The 19,774-nt window shown below is 35.2% G+C and overlaps 1 protein-coding gene across 1 annotated transcript in view; it reads left to right on the top strand.

The window, feature by feature from the left end:
* LOC150107164 (PHD finger protein 12) overlaps positions 1-19,774 on the top strand; it is a 664,368-nt gene that overhangs the window by 372,735 nt on the left and 271,859 nt on the right. The window contains exon 11 of the mRNA XM_090391685.1: positions 1,837-1,968. Within this exon, the coding sequence (XP_090247811.1) occupies positions 1,837-1,968 (132 nt within the window). The remainder of the gene's footprint in view (positions 1-1,836; positions 1,969-19,774) is intronic.

Here is a 19,774-nt window from a genome sequence, read left to right as displayed (position 1 = left end):
GTTGCGGCAGCGGCTGCTTTTCCTAAAGAATTTCAAGACTGTGTAGAAAAGGAAGTTATCCTCCTGATCTCATTTTTAATGTTGATGAGACTGGACTATTCTGGAAAAAATTGCCATCACGCCCCTTCATTTCCTGTGAAGAACATTTCACTCCATTTTAAAGCTGCAAAAAATAGACTTGCTCTTTTGTTGGGTGCAAATGTCTTCGGAACTTTGAAGCTTAAACCAATGTTGGCGTACCATTCACAGACACCATGCACCTTCAAGGGTCTAAAAGCCATACTCCATTCTATTGGAAATTGAACAAGAAAGCTTAGATTACACAAGACGTTTTTATAGATTGGTACACAAATTATTTTTGTCCTACAGTGCTTCACTTCTGTAATGAAAATGATTTGCCAGCCAAGACATTGCTTCTCTTGGATAATTCCCCTGAACATCCTCAAAACCTTGCTGAAGTAAGAACACCATTGTCAAGGTTGTTTACGTGCCCCCAAACACAACATCACTTTTGCAACTGATGGATCAGGGGATTATATCAATCTTCAAAGCCTATTACCTCCGTTTAACATTTATGGAAATGGTAAGAGTCTTGGACTATTAAAGACTATTGGTGGTCATTCGATATTTTGAAGGGCATTAACAACATCAAGTCAGCTTGGAACAAAGTGTCAGCAAAGTGTTTAAAAGGAGCATGGCGAAAACTACTTCCAGCATGACTTCGAAGAATTAGAGAAAGAGGAGAATGTTATTGAAGACGTTACCAAGCTTGCGTGAGAGGTGGGATTGGATGATATTACAGCTGAAGATGTGACAGAAGTCTTAGAGAGCCATGATAAACTGCTTTCTAATGAAGACTTAAAAGAATTAGCTGAACAATTAAGTCAACATCCAAAGGAGGAGAAAGAAAATGAAGAAGGTCCTCAGAGAGATATAAAAATGGCCGATTTACAGCATAACCTTGCAAGCATAGAGACATTGACTGATGAACTCTGCGAAATGGACCACGATTGGGAACGGAGTGCTAACGTAAAAAGGAGTGTAATCGCATCTATTCGACCTTACACTGACTCCTTAAAGAAAGAAAAGGAAAATCTAGGCAGTTAACACTGGATACTGTTTTCAAAAAAAATGCAGGTGATCCGAAACCGGGAACTTCAACATAGAAATATGTAATGTCTTTTCGAAGTTTCATATTTTTTGTATATAATTTTGTTTTGGTAATTAATAATTAATAATTTTATTTTAACAAATATATCTGTATGTATTATCAAAGCTTTAAATATAATAATGTTACACATACTTCATGTGCATATTTTTTGACTGTGCGGAACATAACTTTGTACCTCCCATTAAAATTGGGTTCGTTTTGCGCTGATTCGGTTTACGCCCGTTTTTTCAGGAACGGAATTGAGGCGTAAACCGAGGGCTGCCTGTATATAATAGATTCCTGCCTGGATGAATCTTGACAAAATTTAATGTTTGAGATACATACTAAAAGTTCTTGAACCATTCCAATGTTTGATTCAGTAAAACAGTTGCATATAATAATAATAATAATAATATCATATCCATTTCTGCATGTGCTTATCTGTTTGCATATTAAACACTACTGTAACTGGACTGATTGATGAAATTAGGTATTTAGGTATTTATTGACACTTTTCATTTATTCATTTTAAATTTACTTGAATTCAGCAGTTTACTTTGAATTATTGAATTTAATCTTTCTATATAATAATGACATTCAAAATAGGCAAGTTATAAAATTTTAAATATATCTGTAAGAATTTAGTTTTTAAATGCTAAAGTATTTTGATGACTTATTTTCTTCAGAAGTGGAATTAACTAAGTTGGATGAAAGGTTAATCCGCATTTTAGCATGGCAGAGACTGCAGCAGCTTTTACCACAGAAGAACTCGCCATCAGCAAATGTAGTAAAAGGAATTAATGGAATTGTAGCTACAGGTATGAATTTTTCACACTCTATTTTCCAGTCACACCTGTTGCTTACTCATTTTAGTCTCTCTTTCTCTCTCTCTCTCTCTGTGTTCGTCCCAATAGCAACCTTACTAGGAGGTAATTTATTTCCTACATGACCTATTGCATACAATGCGTATATTACATGTAGCTTCTAAATAACTGTTTTACATTTATATTTTTGTATCAGTATTCGTATTTATATTTTTATATTTACATCTTTTATACCATATAATCCAATTTTTTTTGAGTAGTTTCCTTTCCTTTAGGGTTACCTGGTGATCAGCATTCATTTCAGTAAAATTATGGAGACTACAACCATGTTAGGAATAATTACTTTAATTTCCCAATGTTTTGACCTTCATATTAAGGTCGATATGAATTTGTTCTCTGATGATGTTATAAATAAAATATAGCTTTGATGTGTTTTTTTTTCCACTAGAGGTCAGACTAGTAGAATAATGGCTGATCAAATCATTGTCACTTTGGCATACTGTTTGAAATGTAATATAGCTTGTCTTTGTATATATATATATGTTCAGGACCGGCACATAGTATTTTTCTTGTGTGTGCGATTAATGTTCAACGCCTTTCCATTCACACTTTATAAAACACTTTTTATTCACACTTTATAAAAAGTTTTTTTTTTATAAAGTGTATATAAAACAAACAGGAAATGAAAACCGCTTTACAGTATAATGTTACCTACGAATTAGTCCTGCTTATGCAAATTTTTTCAAGTTATATAAATTTTCAAAATAATATAAAATAGTAATATAAAGTTAAGAGATTTATTCAAATATTCTGTACATTAATTTTGCTAAAAGGGACTCGTCTGGCTTTCATTTTAGTGAAATCCTGTCGCAGTACATCAGTATTCATAGACTGAGCAATATTATTTTCTATTGAAATTAGTGCCAAACCATTTAGTTTTTCTTGACTCTTGCTTGATCGCACATAGTTCTTTATTAATTGTAATTTAGAATAGCAACTGAAAAGGGCAAAGTCAATAGTATTCTCAATGCAATCAGTGAATTTGCAAAGAGTTCTTCAAGGTTGTTGTTGTTATAAATCCACTTCAAAACCATTTCTGGCATACTATTTTCTTCAATTTTTCTAGATAATAATTTCAGCTCTATTTGCAGTTCTTCTGCTTCTGCATCCGATCCGATTAAAATTAGGATACAGCCCTTACACAGAACTCAACAATTAATCATAAGTTGATTTATGATACATCAAAAAATAAAGAACTATTTTAGGTATATTTTCATAAATGTGAATCAAAAATTACAGTGATATAATCGGGTTCAGGATACAATTTCAGAATTTATTTGTTCGTTTCCGGGAAGATCTGAAGGGATCCGAATGGAAGACGACACACATTCATAATTATATGTACCATTCGTTGTTTGTTTAAGCTCTTATCACATATTTTTTTACATCTTTTAGGCGCCTTTTCTTCTGCAGCGCCTGTGTATATTGCACATTTCGCACACGCCACCTGGCCTGTATTTGTGTATACTCGTATACACATATTCCAGACGTATCATCGAGACATCTGGAAAATAAAGTGATTATTCCTAATGCAGTCTCCATAATTTTACTGAAATTAATTATGAGTAGTTATATTAAATTACCATGATTGGAAGTTTATCCTATTGGCAAAATTAAATAATTTTGACTAATGCTTTTGGATAAGTCTGTTTTGACAATAGTCACTCATTTCCTGAAGTGATGATGTGTTGTTGCATCCAGATGAAGTCCAGTAGCTGACAGTCATAGAGTAAGTGATCGACGGTCTGTTGAAGGTGTGAACAACAGATGCAAAATGGCGATTCCAGAATATGGAATCTATTTAAATAATGTCGTAATTTTCTATATCTCATTATTAGTGTGGTTAAACCTTGAGAGATGGCATGCACTTGCAGCCAGAGTCTGCTTCTGGTACTTGGCAACAATTTTTTTTTTTTTTGTTTTTGTTGTTGTTGTAGTTCTCTTTTTAGATGTTTTCCATTCATCTTACAAAAACTTAGGTTTATTTTTTCTGCCAGTATTCTTATAGCTGAATTTGGGTACTTTTGATAACTTATTTCTAGCTATTCGTGTTTAACCACTTCTTTATCCAGTTGATCGGCTGTTTTATTTCTTGTTACCCCAGTATGTGCCTTCACCCAACAGAACTTGTCAGCTTGCTTTGCATGGTTGTTTGAACAGAGGGAATCTAAAACAGCAATTTTGTATAATGGACTGTCTGTAATATACTATGAGGCAACAACCACTGTTTCGTTCTGTTTTACTCCCATCAGTATGTATGTAGTATTCGTCACTTTCAGCACTTTCCTTCTCTTTAATATATGTTTTCTTTGTTGGTGAGGACACATTGTAGTGAAGTGGTGGTTTGCAGTGGTTTGAATCAATGTCAGCATTTCCATCATATCTTCTGGAAGCAACTTCATATATTAGACAGAACTCTTTCATCTTCAGGCAGATCAGTGTTAGACTAGCAATAACACAAGCTTCCTGAAAAGATAGTGTCCTGTATTCTTTATTCATATGGCTATAAGGCGTTCAACTCTGAACTTTCGTCATTTTTTCTAAGATTTTAGTGCATCTTTCCAAGCAGATGCAACATAAAATATCAGTGGTGGTATAGCTTCAGTATGTATTGTTTTCATTGCTCATTGGCTTAATCCTCACTTTATCCATGCCAACTTAGCTAGAAGGTTTATTGTTTGTAAGCTTTTTTTTGGCAATTTATTAGATGTTCTTGTTGAATAAATTTTTCATCTATTGTTACTCCTAGGTATTTTTGATTGTTTACATGAGATATGGAGCACTTTAGGTTTGGGCCATTGCAACTAACTTTCTCCTCACTGCCCACTCTGCAATTTCAAAAAGTTCTTTGTTGACCATTACTTCTAACTGTTGGCCATCACATTCCTGAATCATACTCATCACATCATCAGCAAAAAGCTATGACTTTGGTTTTGCTAGTGAAAGAAAGTGTCTTAATAATGAGCCATACTGGATGTTCCAGAAACCTAGAACATCCTGGTTCATAGCAAGACCCTTGTGGGTAGCCTCATTTGACTTCCTTCATTACAGTTGTGGCTGGTTTTCAATGTCATGATTACTCTTCTGTCTGTGAAATAATTTTTGTAAGGTGAAGTAGGTTTTTTGGATACTTGAAATCTCTTAATTGAGTAATTATGGCTGGCCACCATGCAGCATCGAAGGCACCCTGCACATCAAGTGAAATCAATAGTGTGCCATTTTTTGCTGTAGACTGTCTTGAGTAAATTAAACCTTCATATAGCATCTACTGTGCTTGATTGAGGGCTAAATGCATATTGATTGCTGCTTAATACATTGAGCAGCAATCAATATATTAAGACTGGTTTTGCTAGTGAAAGAATTATTGTAATTTCATTGGATGCTTCTGATTATCAGTATAAATTTCCACAATAAGGGAAAACCATCCTTTTTTGAGGCATTTGTTGTAAACTGCTGTTATAAATTTGGAGATTCGGCTAAGTTTGTAGTATAATAGCCATCTGTTTTTTTTTAATAGTTCACAATATAGGTGTTGTTTTATTTTTGCTTGCTGCTAATTTACATATACAGTTCTAAGGATTATCAGAAGTTTTTCCTAGTACTTTGGCAGCAACATTTATGAGACTAATAGGCCTGTATTTACTAATTTCATTGGATGCTTCTGATTATCAGTATAAATTTCCATAATAAGGGAAACCATCCTTTTTTGAGGCATTTGTTGTAAACTGCTGTTATAAATTTGGAGATTTTTAGAAACGTTCTTAGGATTATATTGCTAGTTATCCCATCCTCTACAGAGATTTTTTCTTGGATCCATTGATCTTAATATTGATTCGATTTCATTAGCTGTAAATAAATCATCATTAGGAGTATCTATATCTGTTTCCATTCATTTTCTGTACAGTTTGTGAATGTCTTCATCTGTTGATTGGGTGTCATCAAGAATAAATTTGTTTATCATTATAACTGCAGTTTCTGCTAAGTTTGTAGTATAATAGCCATCTGTTTTTTTAATAGTTCACAATATGGGTGTTGTTTTATTTTTTTTTTGCTGCTAATTTACATATATAGTTCTAAGGATTTGATGCGGTCACCACAGTACAAACTTTCTTCCATGATCTTGTTTTTGTAATTTTGGATTGATAGCTGTATTTGGTTTTATAATAATTCTGTCACCTACTCTGCCTTAAATTGTGATTGTTGTAGGTTCTTAGATAGAGTCATCTAAGTACATTAACGTGTTTTCTTAGGACTGTTAGTTCGTCATTCCACCAAGGTACTTATTTTTTTCCATCGATCTTTGGTTTCTTTTAAGGCATTCTGAGTGTTTGGTTGCAGGATTTTTTCAAACATGATGAAAGTTTGGAAACAAAAAAGTCTGTATCTTCTTGTGCTGATACCCAAATGGCTAAGTTCTTGTCTAGGTTAAGCTGTTGTTCACTGGCAAATGAACTGATGCTCTGAGATTAGGCTTGCAAATTCTCGTTTCAATTCTTTTGCGAATGTATCTAGGTTGGTTGATATACTTAAAGTTACTGCTTTGGTTTGATTAGTGTAGTCCATTCATGTATTTGTTGCTAATGATGAAACTTAATATGTGATGATCTGAACAACCTTCTTCTTCCTCGCATCTCATGTTAAAAATCCAGGATAAAATAGCAACATCATATTATGATATCACTGATATTATAAAATAAAATGTGTGTGTGTGTGTTAATCCAATTCACAAATAATTACTAACCATTATCACATCAGCACCACGTGTGATCAGTCAGTAAATAATAGGCTGCAATTTATGTTGTCATAGTTATAGTTTGCCCACCATTTATAGGTCTATCCTTGGAATTTGCCAAGAATAGTCGATTCATGCTGAAGGGGAGAGGAGAAAAAAATGAAGGATGTATGAATTGGTCGCCAACATGCGAAATCACGTGCTTTCTTGTCTCTCGCTGTACTAGTACTAGCTTGATTTTTGTTGTCGCTTTTTTGCGTTATTTTTTTATTATTAATTTGTATGATGGATCCAGTATAGTCAACAAGTTCTGTTGTTAGACGTTTCAGTAGCTCTTGCAAAAGAATATTGAATAATGTGCTGACATTCTGCGAAAAGGAATCATCAGAAGGCCGTCTCCTTGTTCCCCTTTCTCAAGTCATAAAACATGCAAGTGCAATTGCGGGCATATTGGGGGTCGACTGTTAAAAGAATTCGTAGGGAATCAAAAGGTGAAAGTAAGCCAAAATTTAAATCTCCTAAAAAAAAAGCACCAGAGAAAGAAAACCATCAAAACCGTAGCTTTGAATGATTTTGATGTAGATGTTATATGAAGAACTATTCACGAATTTTACTGATCGAGAAAAGAGTGCCAACTGTTCAGAAATTGATTCCTGTGCTTAAAGAAAAAATTAATTTTCTTTGGAAAAGAGAAACTTTAAGGAAAATACTTCATGAAATCGGATTTTGTTTTAAAAGTCCCAGAATAAAAGGAAACTTATCATGGAGCGAAGTGACATTGTTTTATCTAGAACGCAGTATTTGAGAGCAATAATTCATTTCAGGGAGGAGAAAAGACCGATTGTGTATCTAGATGAAACTTGGATTGATAGTAATTTAACTTATGGAAAATGTTGGCAGTCTAAAGAAGAATGTGGAGTGCTACAAACCAGAAATGCCTCCCGGTGCATAATAATTTTGTGTGTGGGTGGAGAAATGTTTTTTTTTTACCGAATTCAAACTTACTATACAAAGCCAATTCAACTATTGGAAATTACCATGGGCAAATGAATTCTACGATCTTTGAAAAGTGGGCTGAAGAAAAACTGATTCCAAACCTTCCTAAAAATGCTGTTATAATTGATAACGCTTCATATCACTCTATTCAATTATTAAACAAAGTTCCAAATTGGTCTAATAAGAAGCAAGTTCTTATGGATTGGCTCTCTGCAAATAACATTTCTCATTCCCCAGATATGCAAAAAATTGAATTGCTTAATTTGGTCAAAAGAAACTCGCCCACAACTAAACTATTTAAATTCGACATGTTGCTCAAAGAGCATGATTTCTAGCTTTGAGGCTACCACCATATCATTGCGATATTAATGCTATTGAGTATGTTTGGGCAGAAGTGAAAAGTTTCATTCGCCATCACAACATAACTGGGGATATTGACATGTTGAAACTTTTTAAGCTTTCAGAACAGGCGATTGAAAGTATTTGTTGTTTTATGTTGATTGAAAGTATTACAATTCAAAACTGGGGAAAATATTGCTCTCATGTCACCTCATTGGAAAATATGTACTGGGAGAGAGAGAGACGTTATTATTAACGAATTATGCGAACCTTTGGTGATCAGTTTAAGTGAAAGTGATGGTGATTCGGACACTGATTCAGATGACTCTGAAGATTAAAAGGATTTGACAATGGTATTTTTTCCAACATTTTTTTTGCATGGGTTTGTTAAAAGAGTCACAACAAGTCATAAGGACATTAAAGTGTCTCAGTTCTCTCAACTGTAAGTTTAGAATATCTAAGTTCATTTGAAAAAATTTCTGTTTTTCTGTATAATTATTTTTATTTTATAGAAAACTTTCTTAAAAATAAACTTAGTTACATTTTTGTTTTATGCTATACCTTTTTTAATTTTGTTAATACTCTACGTACATTTTTCCAACTGTTATACAAGCAAAATAGTTACACTTTAAAAACAGCGATGTTCATAAAAGAAAAGCTAAATTTACCTGTAATAATAAACAAACTCATCCCAGATGACGGATTGATTACCCTATTATTGGAATGGATTCTCCTTTTTTCTGACATGCGCAGAAGTGTCGAGGGATCTCTAATCGGTGGGTGAACTATAGTATGACTAAAATTTGGGCAAGTGAAAATATATGTCATCGGTTTAATGTTTGTCAGTTTTGGTAATTTTAGTCCAGAGTAGCTTTTATAGGAATAAAAAAGTCTTCTAGGAAAAGAAACCTATCCTTCATGAAAGCTTATTATATTTTCAGATGTACAAGCTTCAGCATATTTTCACCTAAGAAAGAGAAAGAGAGATAAGCTTACTGATATAGCTGCTACAGAAGAATTGAGTAATAGGAAAAATACATCATTTGAATCATCTTTCAAGCTGTTTCCTTATCAAATTTTAGCAAGTTATAGTGATCATGACAATAAATATCTCTAACTTTTCTGTACTAAAGTACTACATCATCATCAAATTCCTGACATTTATCCTCAAGGGGTGTACAGGATATGATAGTACTACATGAAAAATTTACATCATTACTATCTTCCTACCTACAATTTTCTGCCAAATCAATCTGTTACCTGTCAAAGTTATAACATTGTCAGATCTTATATTTATATATATCTATCTTCTAAGGAACTTTTTACCATATCAATCCTGGCAGAGAACACTTGCTTGGCTAATCTTTCCTCACTCATTCTGTTTAAGTGACCATACCACCTGAGGTTAGCTCTGCTAATGCATTCCTGGATGCCGACAATGTCAAGTTCTTTCCTAATATCCTCGTTTTTAATATGGTATTGCCATTGATGCCATCTGTTCGTGCTCCTAATCTTTCTCAGGACTCTCATGTCTATGGTCTCTAGTTTTTGGTCAAATGTTTTACTTCTGACCCAGCTTTCAGATCCATAAGTTAAAATTGGTTTGAAAACTTAAATGAAATTTAGTGTTTTGACTAATTTCTCGATTATTCCATATAAATTTAATCAGTTGACTTCCTACCATACCAGCTTTGTTGATTCTGTTGTCTATTTCCATATTTAATTTACCATCTTCACAAAAAATCATGCCTAAGTAGCTGAAATGTTTTACTTGTTCTATAGGTTCTCCATTCACACTGCAGCTAATATTTTCATTGCTTCTGCCTATTTTCATTATCTTTATCTTGTTATTGCTGCCCTTCATACCATATCTTTCACAACAGTTATTCAATTTAGTCAGGGAATCTTGCAGACTTATAGCAGATTTATTTAGAAGTATAACATCATCCGCATAAAGCAAGGAGCTGACATTAACATCTCCAATTTTGATATCATAAAGTACTACAGACCCAGTAATCCTTTACTTGGGGTTTGCCTTAATCTTAATGCTATTGACTATGAGCACATGGGAAGAACATGCATTTGGTGATATGGATAAGGAGGTGACTAAAGGACAGATAGGAAAAAGTAGTATATGGCAGAGTTGAATCAAAGAGAAGACATGTGATCAATGCTCTTGACCACTGCTGTTCATTTAGTACATGTGATTAAACCGTCTTGGTCTTAGTCTGGGTCTCTTTCCAGCCTTACTAGCATCAAATACCTGTTTTGCTAACCTTTCCATTTTGCTGTTTAAGTGACCATATCACCTGAGATTAGTTATGCTCATGCATTACTGAAATGATAATTATGCCAAATTCTTTTCTAATATCTTTATTTTTAATATGGTTATAACATATTTTAATAAGCTAATATCATCTGTTCACTTTCTTAATTTTTTTCAGAACTTAACATGTTTGGGGTCTTTCATTTGTTTAATCTCCAACCAAACTCTCTGATCCCTAAGTTAAAATTGGCTAGAATGCTTGACTTCTGTATAACTACTTCTTTGTTGGATGAATTTCTCTCTTATTCCATATACATTTTTATAGTTAACTCCCTGCTGTACCTGCTTGCTTGTTCTGTTATGTATTTTCTTATTTAATTAGCCATATTCACTGCAGATTGTGTTTGAATAGTTGAAATGTTTTTCTTATTCTATAAGTTCTCCATTTAGGATTCAATGAATGTTCCTGCCTATTATCATCTCTTTTATCTTTTATTACCAATTATGAAACCAGTAATATTGCAAATTTATTATAGCAGCTATTCAGTTTATTTAAAGAATCCTCCAGAACTTTTAAGAGTATGACATCATCTGCATAGACAGCTGAGATTTAGTCTCCAGTTTTGATATCAGGCAATGCCATTTCTTCCTAATTTGATCCATTCAGAGCTGTTTTGAATTGAAGGTGAGTGAGACAGTCTGATATAGAGGTGGCAGAGTTTTTCCCTCATGGAAACTGAGTTTTTCATTCCACAAGTAGGCAAACAAACCAGGAAAACACCTGTAATTCATTCTCTCTCTCTCTCTCTCTCTCTCTCACACACACAAAATTATACATGAGACAAACCATTATATCCAAAATATATGGTTACAAAAGCCAACTTAGACAGGTTGTGGACCTTAACAGCTTGTACATACTATGGGTTATCATTATTATAACACTATCTGCAGAAAGTAAAGAGCCAGGTCTCCAATTTTGATATCAAGTTTAATGCCACCTTACTTCATAGTGTGATCTCTATAGGTAACGAATAATAGTGAAGGAGATGCATTCTTGTCTTACACTTGAATTCATGTCAAACAATCTTCCTTTACGTCCTTCAATTCTAACTTCTGAACTACAATTTAAATATAGATAGTTTGCTCAATAAATGTCATTTTCATCTCATATTATTGTAGTAGTTTGAACAGCATTTCTATTGGCAGCACCTTGTTATATGTATTTTACATATCTAGAAACCTTAAATGAATCGAGATATCATTGTATTCCCATGATTTTTGATCTGTCTGTATGAAAATGGAAATGTGATCCTGAAAATTCTTTATTTGGTCTGACTGCACTTATTCTTCTCATGTATGCATGCATGCATTAATCTTACTCGGAATACTCAGTAGCAAAATTCCTCTAATTCTCACATTCAGATTTAATTTCCTTTTGTATACATGACTAATACAAGAGCTCTCACTGCGTTTATCTGGAATGTAGCCTTCAATCTGTACCTACTGAATATGCAGAGCAGTCAGTGTAAAAATTTTATAAATCTGACTAGCAGCTTAAATATTAATATACTGTCCCATTTACACTACATAATTTGTGTTTTGAAAAGTTTTTCTCTTAGCACACCTTGTCATATGTCTTTTTCAGATCTGCAAAACTGAAATACAGTTCTTTTCTAATATTCTTGTGATTTCACAATTATTTTATTGGGTTGGCAAATAAGTTCGTTCGGTTCTTCAGAGTAGAATGAAACACATTTTATTTAATATATGTAATACATACTAGTCAGTTATATATTGACCCTCTTTATCAATGACCTCTTGCCATCTGTCCACCAACTTCATTATGCTGCGTTCATAAAACTCCTGAGGTTTATTTACTGGCGAAAAACTGATCCAGGTGTCTTTTGACAGCCTCCTCATTAGTGAAGGTTTTCCCATTCAGAGAATTCTGCAACGATCGGAATAAGTTCGTTCGGTTCTTCAGAGTAGAATGAAACACATTTTATTTAATATATGTAATACATACTAGTCAGTTATATATTGACCCTCTTTATCAGTGACCTCTTGCCCTCTGTCCAACAACTTCATTATGCTGCGTTCATAAAACTCCTGAGGTTTATTTACTGGCGAAAAACTGATCCAGGTGTCTTTTGACAGCCTCCTCATTAGTGAAGGTTTTCCCATTCAGAGAATTCTGCAACGATCGGAATAAGTGGTAATCAGAAGGTGCCAGGTCCAGTGAATACGGCCGATGTGGCAAAACATTCCAGCCATGACATAACAATTTACTCCGGGTTGTTAACGATGTGTGGGGTCTGGTGTTGTCGTGGTGAAAGACAACTCCTTTCCGATTTGCTAATTCAGGACGTTTTGTGCTAATTGCATGGGCCAGTTGCATTAACTGTGAGCAATAGACAGTTGAATCAATCATTCTGGCTGACGGTAACACCTCGTAGTGGACAACACCATTATAATCCCACCACACAGAGAGCATGATCTTCTTTGGGTGCAATCTCGCTTTTGAGTTCTCTGCAGCAGTTAGCTCTTGTGTCCCCATGATCTTTTACATACCACGTTATCGTACATGACCCATTTTTTATCTCCATAAATCATCCACTTCAAAAATGGGTTGTTTTCTTGGCGACGTCGCAGTGAATCACAGATGGATATGCAAGCAGTCATATTGGCCTCAGTCAATTCATGCAGCACCCAAACATTGAGTTTTGAAACATATCCCAGCTTCTGCAAATGGTTTTCAAATCTTGTATGGGATACATTCAGTACTGCAGCAATCTCCCGCATTGTTTGTGACGGATTTTTGTCGACGATATCCTTCACAACACTCGAATCAACCTCGGTCGGGTGACCGTCGCAAGGCGCATCACCAACGTCGAAATCTCCAGAACGAAATTTGGCAAACCACTTTTGGCATACATGTTCTGTTAAGGCACCATCCTCATATATGCTACATATTTTTTATGGGCCTCCATAGCTCGTTTGCTTTTTTTTAAATAAAAAAGCAAAATATGCCGGTAATGTACGTTATTTCCTTCCTTTTCTAAAAATATATTACACACATGCAACTGAAGTAGTTTGAACGAAAATTCACTGAAAGGTTATGTGAAATGTCACCTTTCAACAGCGCAATAGCGTTGTGTGGTAGCGGAACAATAGCGACAGGTGAAGCGGCGTAAACTTGTACTAATGAATAAACCGAATGAACTTATTTGCAAATCCAGTAATACATTCATGTCGAGGCAATCATAGTCCTCTTGCCATCACCCTAACCATCTGACAGGGTGAGAGAAAATACTATGTCCTGCTGGAAATAATGTTTTTCATTGTCTTTGTCTTGTTATTGCTGACTTTCATACCATATCTATTACAACACTTATTCAATTTAGTCAGGGAATCTTGCAGACTTGTAGCGGATTTATTTAGAAGTATAACATTATCCACATAAAGCAAAGAGCTGAGAGCATCTCTAATTTTGATATCAGGTTTAAGACCACTTCTCTTCATGATGTTATCCATATAGATAATGAATAACAGAGGAATAATGTACATCCTTGTTTGACACCAGATTTGACATTAAACCACCTTCCTGTACTTCCTTCAATTCTAACTGCTGACTTACAACTCAAATAAAGACTAAGTATTGCTTGATATAATGCCCCACTGACACCATGCAACTGCACTGTTTTGAATAGCTTCTCTCTTGGCACCTTGTCGTATACTTTTTCCAAATCTACAAAACTTAAATTCAGATCTTTGTTATATTCCCATTATTTCTCAACTATTTGTCATGAAGTGAAAATCTGATCCTGACAGCCTCTATTTGGCCTGAATCCAGCTTGTTCTTAACCGAGCTTTTCTTCCACAATCCTTCTCAACAGTTTCTCAGTATACTCGCGTAAATTTTATCAGGAACACTCAGTAGAAAAATACCTCTGTAATTTTTACCCTCAATTTTATTTCCCTTTTTTTATATGGATACTATGAGAGCTCTACTCCAATCATCTGGAATTCGTCCCTCAGAACTATGCAGCCACTGTAAAACTTTTATACCTCCATACTTTGGCATTTCTGGTTGAATATCATCTACTCCTGCTGCCTTTCCACAGTTCAGGCTTTTGATGGCTTTTTCTACTTCTAGTATGGATATGTATTCCTGATTGCATGCCTGTTGAGTATTTTTTACCACTGCGTAATCACTGCTTGTTTTATTTAGCAATTTTCAAAGTGATTACTCCATACTTCAAGGATATCTTTTTCTCCTGTTTTCATGTTCCCTTTATCATCTCTAATTCCTTTTACAGTACTCTTTCCTCCATTTCTAAGCTTCTTCCACAACCTCCAGAATATCTTGCCACCTTCTCGATGTTTATTTTCTATGTTCTTACTTAAATCTTCCATGACTTTTGTTTAGCTAGTTTTACAGAGTGTTTAGCTTTCTTACATTTGTTTCTGTATTCTCTAAGAGCATAAGCTGACTTATTTGCCAGAAACTTTTGATATGTTTTCTACTTTTCTTTTACTGCCTGTTTTAACTTCCTGTGTCCACAATGATGTTCTGATTTTTCTATCATTGCAGACACCCTCGCCACCTGCCTCTCTGGCTGAATCAATCAGTGTGTTCTTCAGGGCTTGCCACTGAATCTCGAAGGTTTGGTTCCTGTTCTCAAATTCTTTCATTTTTTCTTGAATAACGTTTGTGTATTTTAGTCTACAGTTTACATCTGAGAGCTGCTCAACTTTTATTTGCTTTAAAATTTTCTTAAATGTTCTTTTTTTCAATATGAAATTCAATTTTATCCTGCTCAAGACTAGATGGTGATCACTTCCAATTTCAAATCCTCTGTGTGCACTGGTGTCCTGCACCAGGGAGAAAACATCAGTATCAACAATAACATAGTCAATGAGACTTTTCTTATTCCTTGCCTCTTCTCTCCATGCAAATTTGTGCACATTTTAATTTTGGAACATTGTGTTAGTAATAACCAGTCCATGTTCTGAGCAGCAATCCAACAGGTATTTGCCATTATTATTAACTTTGCTCTTTTCTCCAAATTTTCCCAAAATATTTTTGTATGTTGACAAGTATTTCCTACTCTGCAATTTATATTCCCAAAAAGGACCAACTTTTCCTTTTTCATTGTGTCAGTAGCTTTCTCTAGAACCTCAAAAAATTCCTCCACTTCTACCTTAGTAGAACCTTTTGTGGGACCATAGGCACAAATAAGTCTCGTTGTCCAGTTCCCCCATTCTGATATTTTTGCACATCACTCTACTTGAGACTTCCTGCCATTCAAGAAGATTAACCTCATATTTAGTGTTGAATACTATGGCTGCACCTTCTTTTCCTTGATTATCACTGCCTTAATATAAAGTTTTGTATTTATTGCTTTGAAAGATCTCACCAGTCTTTTTTGTCTTTTTTGTTTGTCACCCCAATTATGTCGATCTGGTACTTATCTAATTCCTCAGCTAGCTCCATTTCTTTGCCATTCAGGATTCTTCTGTTGATAAAACTGATCTTCAACTCCGGTGATGTTGAGTTGGGGTGTGTTTTAGGATTTATTCCAGTAGCTGACTTTTCACTGTTTGCCCTGGTTCCCTGGCAAAAACAGCAGGGGCCTTGTTTAACCCGGTGACAACCCAGCTTTCATGAAATATGTCATGTTGTATCATCATTTAATATTGTGGTTTAAGCCAATAAGAATACAGTTTGGTTGGCTAAATCCCAAATTGCCAGCCCAACCTCATTTGTTCAGTATGGAATGAACATTCTGCCACTATTTGTTGGTTTTTTAAGTATCCATTTTATTTCAATAATTTTCACTTATTCAATTTTAATTTGTTTTGTTTGGATAATTAAAATTTATATATTTATTTATTTAATTTAAATCTGCCTACAGACCACCTGTCCCATCATCGTTTTCCACAGCTTGAGAAACACTGATGTAGATGATGATGGTAGTGGTGGATTAAGTAGTAGAGATGGGGAGTTGTATAGTAGGTGCCCTCCCTCGATGAGTCTTTGAACTCCTTGGAGGTGTCATGCAATAATAATAATACGATATACTTTATAACAGAGAGAAAAATTTTCCTATAATGGATGTGTGCATTACAGATGCTAGAAGAAAGCTTTGCAAGAATATCAGCAGCAGCGTCATATCCTCCTGAATTTTCAAGAGAGGCAAATGACTGATTACACACAGCATAATCAGCCATTTGCTAACAAGAAACTGAAAAGAGCACTCTTTTCACCCTATTGCTTCTGTTGCTATAGGACCTAATAGTGACCATTATGAGATAAAACACATCCAGCCATCTTTTCTGGATCTTCTCGTCGCCTTACTGTATGACAGAATACTTACTAAGGAAATTTTTATTGCTTTCTTGAAACTAGGCAAAAGATTTAAAATGAATCATCAATTACCAGTCTGTTACTCCTACCAGTTGTGTTTGTGCAGGTGATCAGTACCAGCTTCTGATGTGTATCTTTACTTGGTTAAGTAAAGATACACATCAGACTACCATTTACTTCTTTTGTCTTGCATTTTAAAAGAGATTATATTAATGTTCAGCATTAATGTCGACAAGATGCCTGCACTGAGCATAATGATTCCTCTCCCCAGAGGCTTTCTTCCATTGTGCTACCTGTCAGTGCATCAGATAAGGAAATTGTTTACTCCAACATCAGTCTCCATCTGTAGCTTTTTAGTGCATACAGAGTAGAAATCCAGATTTCTTATTAGTCTATATCATTGATTCAAGATCTAAGTCCTCTGTTGTGACTTTGGGGGGGGGGAGATAGATTTGTAGTCATCTATGCAGCGGTCAGCTTTGGAAACAGTTCAATAATTATTTGTAACTGGTGTTACAAACAAAATAAAATATTAAAAATGCAAGATTTAAACACAGGTGAAATTCCCTGTGCCTGTTCTCCTGTTTGCAATTTACCTCAAGTTCTCTCTTATTTTTTACAATTATCTATCAAATGAAGGCACTTAATTTAGATGTTTGCTTGTCATGAAACCCTTGTTGCATTGGTCTGAAAAGAAACCAGACTGTTGATGAAGTTGCTAGGTCTGCTTGGACTTTTTCTAGTTACTGTTTGTCAGTCCCTTACAGTCTACAGAAATTCATCATTGGCTATTTTTTATTTTATTTTTATTTTTTATTTTATTTATTTTTTTTTAAACCAGCATTTTCACAGTGCAACTACATGTCACAATACCATGTGGCAGTGAATGTAAAAGCAATTCAAACTTCAAGAGACAAAAGACAACGTCCTAACTTGGCTAACGTTGTATACATATAAGCTTTTACAGTAATTAGTCTAGAGTTGATCTTTAAATGACCGTCTCCCAAAGTTCAGACAAATTTATGCAGCCACACTTGAGATTCAGGGAACTCTAAAAATAGTCTCACCAACTTATAACATCTTCCGTGTAGCCCATTGTTTTGCTTCTATCTTATCCTGTATGAAGGGATATCCAGAACATGGTCTACCAATTCTGCTTGATGTACTGATGATAGCATGTATACTTTTTGAGCTAAATGGCTCTCCTTTGGACATAACCAAGAATTTTTAGGGAAATTTTAGGTGTACCACCCCAAACATATGAGCAGTATTCTAAGCATGTGCAAATTTGAGATTTGCATATAGTTAAGAGTTGATTTGGTGTAAAATAGCATCTGGAACAAAAGAGAATGCCTTTTTTGATACTGAGGAAGCTATTGGTGCAAAGTGTTTATACCAGGAGAGACTGGATGTAAATATTAGTCTGAACAGAGAAATCTTGTCTGGTGATTTGTGTATTACTGAGAGTAAGGGTAGGTGAGCCGAGATCTCTTTCATGCAAGAAAAGGCAGGTCGGTATTTTGGTGGTATTGACTGTTACCAGATTGTCCTCACCTCATTGAAAGATGGTATGTAGGTTAGTATTTAAGGCTCTGGTTATAGATGATCTAGGAGGTTGGGATGTCAGAGTACTGCATGGTTTGTGAAATGAGTGGAGGGTATTATCGTCTGCAAAGCTGTGAATAGGATTAGTGATAATATGGAGTAGATCATTTATGTACAGGAGAAAGAGAGAGCCATCTACCATGACTTGCAGAGAATGACCAGAGGATGGAAGTTTATCTAGCAGGCCTCAATGCCAGACACAGTCAAAAGCTCTGGAAATGTCAACAGTGACAGCACAAGTTTCTCTGAACTTTTCCATGGCATGTGTCCAGCATTGGGTGATGTAAGCTAAGAGGTCAACTGTGGATCTTAAATTGTAGAATCCATACTGGTGGTCACTGATTAATTGGTGGGCTTTGAAGTAGTGGAGCAGTTGGCTGTTGACGACTTTCCCCATTATTTTGAGGAGGATAGGTGATGCTGATTATTCGATAGTTTGACAGTAGACTTCTATCTCTCTTTATTTGGAGTAAAGCTGATAAGAGATTGCTTCCATGCATTGGCATAAGTGCCAGCTGTTAGATCTTGAATGATGGCTCTATCAAGAATAGAACCGCTCCATTCTTAACAAGGGAACAATATCAAGCAAAAGCACACTTGTACTCTTAGCAAAACAGACATAATATGTGAAGATGCAGTTATTAACTTTGCTTAAAAAAGGAATTAAAATATAAAAGAAGAGGTTGAATCTTAAATTAAAATGAAATTGAAGGAAGAAATAAATATTAAATTTTACTATGTTTAAGGTTATTGTCTAAAATAGATGGAATCTTAATTTGTCAAAAAACATCAGTGTTAAACTATGCCATGTATAAAGTCATGTATCATCATGCGAACGAAAGTTCAAAGGTTGCAGTTTGACTACCAAGGATGACATAACGAGCGATGAGTAGGCATTCGTGGAAGGCGCAAGAAATTCGAGTTCCCAAAAAAAGCAATGCGTGCACAGCATGGAGGGGATGTCACTCGGTGACAGCAAATGGAAGAGAATCGTAGACAAGTTTGGAGTGCGGAAAGGGGACACTATAATGAGGTATAAAATGGATTCACATCGTTTTACGTGTTTTCTCCTGGTTCCTGTGGTGTTCCCTGGTCGCGTTCTCCCCCCCCGTGGGTCTCCTGCTTGAAGTTCCCGAGCGGATCAGCATGTCTGATATCCCACTAGACGTGTGAAGATGGCAAAGCGGCAGCATGTTTCCATTTGCTGAGCGACGCGAATCAAAGAATATAGCACGAGGTGATGGCAGTGTTCGAGTTTTCGACCATCGGTGTGGAGCTAACGGATGAGAAAGCAGCAAAGAATTCCTTTGAAGGTAAATCGTGTTAGAAGCAGCGAGAAAAGTTCATAAGCCCAGAAGAAACAAGTGGCTAATTCGGGACGAGCACGTGACTCCCACGTGGCGGCAATCCATCGTACAGAGGGACAATCTAT

This window comes from Typopeltis vanoorti, chromosome 4, assembly GCF_054136105.1.
Source record: "Typopeltis vanoorti isolate ZY-2024b chromosome 4, IOZ_Tvanoo_1.0, whole genome shotgun sequence".
In the NCBI taxonomy this organism is placed as follows: Eukaryota; Metazoa; Arthropoda; class Arachnida; order Uropygi; family Thelyphonidae; genus Typopeltis; species Typopeltis vanoorti.
Note: the sequence above shows the minus strand (reverse complement) of the source record. Positions and strands in the feature narration are given on the sequence as shown.